Here is a 10,308-nt window from a genome sequence, read left to right on the forward strand (position 1 = left end):
GAGAACTCGTAAGGACCTGGCAAAATGCACGAAAGGTTCTAACCATCATCGATGAATCTTGGATTGTCAGGTTTATGTCCTGACAACAATATTCCAGATCCATTAGACACCATTGGTGGACAAACCCGTCCAGTAACAACACAGAAACCTCAGGACTGTATTCTTCATTTAACAATACCGAGAAAGACATCTGTATTCTCTATCACTGAACTCAAGAATCTCGGGCCCTGTTGTAATGTATGCTCTTTCGTGAGATGAGAGGGCGGCTGGTAAGTACACCCCCATATCTACTTCCTTGACTTATGTCGACATCACTGACAAGGCTGCAGCTGCACGAAGTGCCCTCTAGAGAGACAAAGTTCATTGCCACTCTGGATAAACGCCCCTGTATCTGGCCAAATGGCTTAAAAATCCACCTGTGGCCACAACGCAACAAGTTCCTCGGTTGTTTCGTCTTCCAGCTTCCATAGCAGACGATATGTTCAGAATGTGACACAGCTAACGGTATACTTAGTCGAAACTAATCTGACGCAATATTATTGTGGATGAGGTGAACTCGGCGTTCATGGGGTTCTACGCCACGAAGCCAATCAAGTCGAAGGCTGTAGAGCTGACCAGAAAACCCACGCTTCCTAAGCGGTCCTGCCACCCCGATCGACAGTGGCACCCCGGGAGTCCGGCGTAGCCTTTGTTCAGATGACGGATGATTGCATTAACTCCGCTATAGCCACGAAGGCGCAAGAACAGTACCTTCTATATCGTACGATGCCGCAGCCTGAAAAGCCGGATACTTCTTCAATATGCGGGGCACGGAGGGCTCGAACCATTGCCGAGATATAGAATTGTCGGAGTTGACTTTGGAACTACAAGTACGTTACTGTATCGCGCTCAATGCTCACTCACTTGCTAACCACGTGGCCCATGGAAACAGTGGGACCTGGGACACTATTGCGTCACACCCGCTTTCCTTTTGGCGCAATAACAAACATGCCCAGGACAAGAATGCCCATCCTGTGTGAGTTCGCTGTTTCCTCACCAGAGGGCGTGAGAGCAGCAGCAAATCCGGGGTCTGATCTTGCGGTATGCTAGATGCAGAAATCCACGATAATCAAATGTCCGCATTCTCAGATCCGGAGCACAGAAGTTTGCAATGTGCTTCAACCTGAAAGAGAACAGATGGACAGTTTGAGCACGGGCCCTATCGTAACCATCAAGCGAGGGCAAAGGGTTTTGCAAGGGGCTCTAGGACTCTCCAAGATCACGATGCAAGAGGCATCAGAGCTGATTGCTTTGGTCAACCATTACCAAAGACTGACAGCGTTTATGCGTGCTAGTACATGGCTGGATGATGATGTTGCAGTGACCTGACGTCGTTGCCAAAGGCTGGCTTCGCTGGCGGGTTTGCCATGACATATGGGTCGGAAGCGCAATCTGAATGACCCTCCACTGGTAGACCATGGATTAAACCCCTCTTAAGCGTTGCTGGTGGAGAACTTACAATGGCTCCTGCTATCGCATTATAGCCCAACAGCACATGCTATTCGCATGGCACGGGCGTCCTTGCATCCACTGGTCGTCTAACCAGTTCAAACTACTCCATTCAGCTTATCCCGGGACCATATCACGTTTTTTCTTTTCACAGTTCCCACGCCAATGCACCCTACACCACCAGCGAATACACACTCCTGCTACAGAATATTCGTCTCGCAGGAAGTATTCAATTTGTTGCAACACTCGACCTTTTATTGCAACGTCGTGAAGCAACACCAAATGAGAGACGGCGGAACGAATCACGAAGCGCCTTAGAGTAGCATGGTACAAGCTGCTCTTGGACTGTGTGTATAAGTTTAGGCGCCAATCTAATGGCCCAATACACCCACAAGACCTGACCTTCTTGTACTAAATGTCGTGTGTGTGCCACCTGACTGAAACAACACTAAGAGTGCATTTGTTTCGTCCTTTTGCCTGGAAGACACTATAAAGATGACGGGCTGTGTGCGTCCCTGCTCTGAGTACCTTGGACAGAATCGCTGATCCATTGTCTGTTTGATTTGAGAAGATGTCAAACCAACTCCCCAAGAAACCTCAAGCTATGATCTTCTCAGCCTAACCAGGCTCGTCCGATCCTTCCGTTCGAACCACTAATCCTTGGACCCGATGATAGGTTCGACGACTCCGCCATACGAGTTCCTGGGTGATGCACAAGACACCACGGTTGGCACCCGGATGCGGCTGTACGCAGCACGGATTCCAGTCGTATTTGGATCACAAGATTCAAGTGCCCTCGGAACTTTCTTCTTGTGTCCCAAGACGGCAGAGCATGACCAATTACCTTTGATCTCGTTCTCATCTCATATGGATGATACTGAGTTATGGTCTTGCTGCATGTGATCTCCGAGGATGTCTGGGCGATACTGCTAATTGGCTGTGCATATGAGTTGAAAATGGGAATCCAAACCTGATACACTTCAAAGCCATGGTGCTTCGGGACATACAAGACAGTTCTCACGCCGTGTCTCCTAAAGCCAACTGAGCGTGACCAAATAAGTCTTTCAGCTGTGGAAATGCCTTTCCTTGGCCACGAGATAGACGGTGGGCTCTGTGTAGGGGTTGGGGTGTGTGTCCATTCCTTCCATACACGGGGAATACTGTTAAGACCTCTACCATCCTCTTCTATTGCGCCTTGTCCAATCCAAAGGCGAGTAGACAGCAGCGGGTATACGCGATTCCGGGGTAGTCTGCAGACCGTCTGCATATGACAAGAAACAACACAAGGGAATGGGGTTATGGTAGGAAAATATACCAAAGACAGCAAATCGACATTCTTGTCGAGACAGAATGGTCTCCATGAGACTAGGAAGAACATTCCTTCTCAAATTTTCAAACGAGGATACAGAAATGATCATTGCCGCGAGAATGCCTACATCTTACATTCCCCGGGTCTCATCACCTCATGAGTGATGACATATTTTCTTCTTCTTTCTTCCAACTGGCGAAGTAGCAGCGTTGATGATCGGAGACTTGCAAGGAGAAGAGCATATCGAATAACTACTCGTGCAATGGACTGTGTATATCAGTTGGAAAAGGTGTCAAACCAACGACAACCTTTCCGCGCAACAGCTGGCGGACACACTCGTCAAGGATCAAATGCGGGCTTTTCGAGCACCCAGGTCAAACAAAGCGCTGCGGGAAGTCACGCTTAATACTTATTTTGTATTTAGTATGAGGCCAAGCTCCTTACAATCAGTTTATCGTGATGAAGAACTGCAAACAGCATGGAAGTGGTGTAGAACCAGCCGGCATATGAAAAGAGATCGATAAAGCAGCATTCCCACACACCACCAGGGATATAAGATATACTCCGGCAGATACAGGGCAGGATTCTGTCTATGCCCTTTCAGTATCTCTGATAATACCTTTCCTTCCGATCGTTGATTCACCTTGTGAGTTAATAGCATGGATGATGATCCGTGGTTCGAAAAATATGACAATGTCGGATATCACTACTATCTACTATTACTTGTCCTGAAGAAGGACCTGATTTACCTATTTCCTACGGATAGATCGCTTATGATATTGCCTTGGCTTAATTGTCATCATTATTTCCCTTTTTATATACTATTTCCCGCACAATTTTACAACGTTCAATGCAGCTGGACACCCCAAGACAGCAAAGATCCCAGTTGTCATGAAGGCATGTATTGGCAAGAATATATTGAATTCCTGGTTCCCGGTTTGATTTTGGTACGTGGTGTGTATTAATGTGTGTATGACAAGCCCACTCATGACCAATCTTTCCAAGACACAGCCACCCTCTGCCCTACTGTCGTGACCTGTCCTATTCATTTACCAGTACGGGTGAACTATACACTGAAATTCCGGGGAATTGATGGCCCAGACAGATGTGTACTTGCGGATGATCTGACTACTATCAAAACACCGTTCCTAGATGGAGGATATGTGATTTATATCAGTCACTTCATGACTGATCCAGACTTGCATTCTCTGGGTGTTGTTTTACCTTTCATTCCGGCTCAGAATGTACCTTCCCCATGAAAGTCCCCGATGGATCAAGGACTTCATGCATTTGCGTGGGGCTGGAGGGTTGAAGTGGAACAGTTCCGGATGGTATACTATCTTCTTTATTTGGGGACTTCGTGGTGTGTCATTCGTTTAGTCTACTATCGGGTATGTTATGTATGGCCTTTGCTTTTCCATCTTTCTCCGAATATCCTTTTCCTCCTTTCGGAGTGTGTCAAGAGCATTTCAATGGGCGAAGTGATTCTAGGATAGCAGAGTCGGGGACAATTTCGATGGATGTGAGGTGGTTTGTTGTGGTATGTGGTGTTGTGCTGGTGTCGCTCTGGTACTATCTAGGTTTTTGGATGCAAAAGCCGGGTATTATAGTAGAGAAGAATCCTATGGGGGGAGGGGAGACGTCGGGGATGAAGATGGGGTTTGATACTTTACATTCAGTTACCACACTGCATAAGTATATATAACTCATGCGTCCTAAAGGAGTTCGATCCTATTTGTTCCATACGATGATGTACCACTTAGGATAGATAGATAGTAGTGGGTATATTACTTCATTCGCTCTAATCATTCGGTGCAATAACTAAGTAGCGAAGATGTTGGTCATTCAGTAAGGGCGCCGAAGGATATAACTTGGCTACAATAAAACTATCAATAGTTGTAGTCTTCGTCTTTCGTGTAGTGGTCGGGTTCTGAGGGTTCTGTGATACGACTGCATGCAAATACCTTCTCTACAAGTGAGATCAAGAATGTGGATGTACGCTGTCATCGGCAAAATCAATAGCTTATGCCAAGCTTCAAAGTAAGGTATCTCTACTTTTGCTGAAATGCACACTCTCAAAAGGGGATAGTATATATCCACCTCATGTGACTGACTCAAGCAAACAAGCATAAACAGACAAACAAAGTGGGAATAGGGGTAGCAAGTAAAGAAAAGAGAAGAGATAAAAGAATCAATCCAATGACCAAAGTAAGCCAAGCCAACACAAACAATACGAGAAAACTTAACAAAGAAATAACGCCCTGCTCAATCCAATGCGATCGTAATCGTAAATCAGCTTACAGCTGTAGTCATCCAACCCTCACAACCCCCGTAACAAACTCCCCTCTGCGAACGGGTTGTCCGGCGACATATCCAACATTGGTTTCGCGGCATTGCGATCCCCCGTTGCCACGCCATGGCCGACCGGAGACCCTTGTATATTTTGGTGCGGTGTAGACCGTGCCAACAAACTGTTAGGGATGAAGGGGCCGTCTTGGGTGCGCAGATTCTCCCCGTCGGTTGGCGTGGTCGGAGCGGTATGATGGTATCGCTGTTGGTTGTTGACGCTGCGGGCAGTGTTGGACCGATTGCGGGTGCGGACCTCCGGCATGGGCGGTTCAGGCGGCACCTGCGGTCTTCGCCAGGTGGTGGCGGAGGGGATTTGAATCCCGCCTGGGGCTTCGGGCCCCGTGGCGGCGTCAATAAGGGGCAGTCCTGGTTCCACGGCGATGCCGCGGCCTTTGCGGATGTGTTGTGGGGGCTCTTGGTAGACCGGGGTTAGGTCGACGAGGGGTTTGTTTTTCATGGATTGCGTGCGTCGCATGAGGTTCGGGTCTGGGCCGTGACTGGATGTCATGGTGTTGGTACGGCTGGGGTGGCGGGAGCCCATGGTGCCGATCAGGCCTTGTTTGATGAGTTCTTCGTTGTCGCGTTTCTCTTGCTCCTCGCGCTCTTTCAATGCGCGTTGGCGCATGGTGTAGGTTCGGCCGAGAAGGCCGGATGCCGAGAAGGGGGCTTCATCCGAGGATGAGCCTGTAGCGAGGTCGGACTCGCCGGTGAGAAGCTTGGGGAACGACGTAGGTGGAGGCCCGCGCTCGCGGGTGCTCTTCTTGTGGGAGAAGAGCTCCTTGGTCTTCGTGGATTTAGCGCGTTCTAGCGCGGGTTGCGACGGTTTCACCTCGTTGGCTGGTTCCTCAAAGGGGTTCAGCAAGGGCTTGAATGGGGTCTCGTCCGGCTGCATGGCTTCTGCTTCCGCCGGCTGGCCTGCCCCCAGCTTCGTCACCAGATACCAGCTGCGCCAGGTTTGGACGGCCCGGTACCAGCCATCGGCAGTCTCGCGGTCGTTGGTCGAGAAGAAATGGACAAAATTCTCCGTCGAGAGGAACATGTTAGATTTTTGCTGGCTCTTGACAGCCTGGCAGAACTTTTTGGGCGGCTTGACATTGTTCGCGAGGTAGCTGGCGGTAGGAGAGTAGATGTCGAAATCAGAAAGATGGCAAGCGTTGGTTGCATCTTGAGCATTCTCCTTCTTGGAGACGGTCACTTGGCCGTCGGACCGGAGGGTCACGTAGCGTTTATCCCATTTGCGCGGCCGCTGCGAGTAGTACATGTAGTAGGTCACATCCGCGGGTGGTCCGAGTGACACGTTCCGCGCATCAAGCAGGTTTAGCGCATCCAGACTAGCTGCAGGGACGACAATTAATGTGTTCTGTTCGTCGTGGGTCCAAGAATTCAGGACCTCCCGCACGTATTCGTAGCGGCGTAATGGCCGTTCCAGCCCCAGCTCAGCGAACGATTCCATGAGGATGAACTTTTCTGGGTCTACCCCGGCATCCATCTGCTCTAATGCAGTCGCGACAATGTCTTGCGCAGACGTGGAGGGAGTGATGCAGATGCGCGCAGACGATTTCCGGTACTGAACTAGCACCCGCCGCTCGCGCGCATTGACAGCCGACACCGGCGCATCAATCCCTGGGAACTGAGTGGGCACCGTAGTATCAATGGCAGTGACTGTTGACGCATCGCCGTGCGCACTTCTGCGATGCGCTGAGTTGGCTGCATCGCTGACCGACTGGCGCCTATATTCCATGCTCGCGCGACGACTGGCCGAAGCGGATCCAGTTTGGGGTTTCCGATGCTCCGATTCCTTATGGGGGCGACGAATCGCATACTCCTCAGCTTTGTCGGCTGATCTATCGTGCGACGCAGGTTTTGAATGAGTTGTAGACACTGATTTCGCTTCGCCGCCGGTCAGCCGATCCATCGCATTCTGTCGATGTCTTTCGCGCTCCGCCTCATCATCCTCTGGTTTTTCCTGGTGTCGCTTCTCGCGCGCGGCCAATTTGCTTGCCAGCTTGTTTCGCATTCGCACCATCTCGGCGCCCTCTGAGTCCTGAAAGTGTGGGTGAACAGGACCTCCATTGGCACTGGGGTCGACTTGCGCTTTATACGCCGGAGGAGGGGCTGGGACGGGAGGTTGTGCATCGGCATCGGCGGATTGCGCAGTAGGAGCCCTCCGACGGTATCGCGACATGCTCCTCTGAACGGAGCTGGAGCCATTGCTGGAGCCATTGGGGAGTGCTGGCTGGTGATGCGACGGCGGTGCGGAAGCGACAGGCGGGATGGGCAGCGGCGGGGGCAGGGGGCAGGATTGCGGTGGTGGTGGTGGCTGTTTCGCCGCGGCTTTTCTCACGGAACGGTAACGGGAAAATTTCATGGGTGTCGGGTGCTGGCCAGCAACCACTTGATGATCCTGCTTCTCCATCGCCATGGCTGGGAAGACTTCTTTCTTTCTTTTTATTGTAGAAAGGGCGGTTTCAGCAGTTCACCACGAGGCTTATAGAGCAAAGCGCATTGGAGGTGCAGACGACAGGGAAAAGTGTAGAAGGGATAAGAGAAAAAAGAATACAATGGCGTCACCCCCCAGTTGGGCAAACAAAACAGGTTTTATGCTTTTTTAGCCTGGTATTTATTTCTTTTTTTTGCCAGGGTGGAGGGGTTCCTTCAAAGGATTCTGGAGGAAGTGCGGTATACGTTATGAGAATCATCCACGAGGTGCAGTAGCGGCGCAGAAGGAGTGGGTAAGTCGAAGGGAGCGAAATAGAATCAGAACACCAAACAGACGAGTTGCATGCTGGTGATTTGGTGAGAGAGCAGACAAGGGCGAAGGGATTGGAACAAATAATGGGGGGTCGCGTGTCTCCACCCCCTAAAGGTTGCAGACATGTTTCACAGGGATAACAATTGCTTCGTGCAGGTTGGGGGGGAGAAGAGATCCCTAGTCTAGTCTGTAGGCTTGGAGAAAATAGAACAAGAAATAAATAAATAAATATATAGAAGAGCAAAAGGGAAATCGAAGAATGAAGGAAAGGGGCGGGGATAGAGGAGGAAGAGAGAGGTGGAGAGAGAGAAGAATGGAAAGTGAATGAATGAATGAATGATCAACGGCACGATGGGAGGACGATTAATGGACAGGACTGGACTTGTGTCTGTGTGGACTCTAAGTGTGGACTGTGGAGGAGGAGCAACCCAAAGGGTCCAGGTGGTTCGAGTGGAGGATCGAATGGGCATTAGCCATTAATTTTAAAACGGTGGGAATACTAGTGACCATCTGGGTTTAGCATGGATCGATTGATAGATTGCCAAATGCATCCCGAGTAACCATTGTACTAACTACTAGTAGTGTATGTACTCCCCGTACCACAACAATACATACTAGATACTGCTGATACTTCCATGGAAACCTGCAGCTTCCTTCCACCTGCTACCTGTCGGGCCACCTGCAAGGGGTGTGCAGGGGACTACTGCGATGGAATGCATGCTAGATCCTACTAGTATCGTACGATCCCCCTGAAAACCACCAAATTATTATTTTCACAAAGGGGAACAAAAACAATCCATTGAACGGGAGATTCCGGATCCCGTGGCGGTCGCAGCAAAGCATAAAAATTCCTCCGCCGCTAAAAGTAGCAGTTGATTCCATTTTCTGACAGTCTGACAGGCCCCATTCCAACTTCCATTACTCGTCAATCATTGACCGCGCTATAAATATGATTAACCTTTTATTTTACCTCGTCCACATTTCCAGGAACTATCTAGACTAATTTCTTGCCGTGCTCCTCTCCCCTCCCCCCTTCTTCGGACCAAGTGGGGAGGGAATGCCAGGGGTCTGTCTCAACACGCGACGGCTTCAGAAATTAGTCTGATTCAGAAAATCCTAATACTCATACACGTGACTCAAAGATATCCAAAATACATAAATAATATACATTAGAAGATCATAGCCCTCCTCCTTTCTTTGTCGTCCCATACACGAGTTTCGTACGGATTTCTGTGGGTCTCTTCCATGAGGTCTTCCTCCAAACTTTTATAACTATACACAAAGGCCCAAAAACGAGAATGGGTATAAAGATAGAACTATGATCCAGTATTAGAACCTACGTGAAAACGTACCGGGAATGCCGGCAAACTAGGGGTGTTCTCCAGGTCGTTCAGCGACTCGGCAGAGCATCATAGCTGTGCTCAGTTCATGGATAACAACTACTAACACTATACATTAGACGAGACGTCTCGGGATATTCCTGAACGTATCCTAATCATGAATAGTATGTACTAGATAGTCCGAAACCTCTATCGCATGCAAAGTATGAGGTTCGCTGGACCTGCTGAGCCATTCTTAACTCCAGTCTGACACTGTCGCACTGATTTCTGCACCCGTTGCCTGTGTATACCCTATCAGCAGGTAATCTTTGTATAGAACACTCGTGCTCAGCGAGTTCCCTAGCTATTAGTGTATGGTTTGACTGGGATATTAAGATCTGCTTTTAGGCTTCGAGACTTCCAAGACTGCCCACATTATCAATGGTAGAACTTTGATGCTCACTGCTACCACATTGTCCACAGTGAGCAAGGGACTTGTTGTAGTGTTTAATTACCCAGATAAGCGATCATCGATCACATGTATTCATCTAATCTAACACCTGTACTTTGTTATGCTATGCTTAGCTATCGCCGCTAGTTCATTGCCTTTAATCTAAGGATCTTTATCAGCCGAGATACGATTTGCTTCTCAGAGGTCCTTATCCCTGTTTCTATCGGAGGACTAGCTATATCTTTTCAAAGGGCACTGCTATCTTCGCAAGAAGTGCTAGAAAGCAGTGACGCGATGATGCCGAGTAACATGAGAGACCCATGGTTGGAGGCTATCTTCCAGTGAAGGCGAGACCGCCTATCTACATCAGTCGGAGCTACCTGCGTATAACAATCTTCGTAAATACATGAACTCTAACGAAGGATCTCCTATGTATTACGCGCAAAATAAAGCCAAAGTTTGCAGGATAAGCCTTGAGAAGCAATTTGGTGGCTAACCAACACGAAACACGTATTTCAGGCACGAAAAGGATCCGAGTTGCCATCGCTAGCGCTGCATACCTGTTCAAAAATGAGAAAGACGAGATGTTGAGATATATGCTGTAGCTAGGCATCACCTGATCCTCCACCATCTCCTGTGC

At 49.2% G+C, this 10,308-nt stretch overlaps 1 protein-coding gene across 1 annotated transcript; it reads right to left on the reverse strand.

Annotated features, from left to right (window-relative positions):
- Positions 1-5,022: 5,022 nt before the first annotated feature.
- On the reverse strand, positions 5,023-7,824 carry BO83DRAFT_109100 (uncharacterized protein). Its single transcript, XM_025525917.1, has one exon. The coding sequence runs from the start codon at positions 7,566-7,568 to the stop codon at positions 5,118-5,120; it is 2,451 nt and encodes an 816-aa protein (XP_025385152.1). The 5' UTR covers positions 7,569-7,824; the 3' UTR covers positions 5,023-5,117.
- Positions 7,825-10,308: the final 2,484 nt, after the last annotated feature.

The sequence above is a fragment of the Aspergillus eucalypticola genome, assembly GCF_003184535.1.
Source record: "Aspergillus eucalypticola CBS 122712 chromosome Unknown BO83scaffold_24, whole genome shotgun sequence".
In the NCBI taxonomy this organism is placed as follows: Eukaryota; Fungi; Ascomycota; class Eurotiomycetes; order Eurotiales; family Aspergillaceae; genus Aspergillus; species Aspergillus eucalypticola.

Excerpts from the sequence above, each read along its gene's own strand:
- BO83DRAFT_109100 (XM_025525917.1), bottom strand. The coding sequence starts at position 7,568 with ATGGCGATGGAGAAGCAGGATCATCAAGTGGTTGCTGGCCAGCACCCG.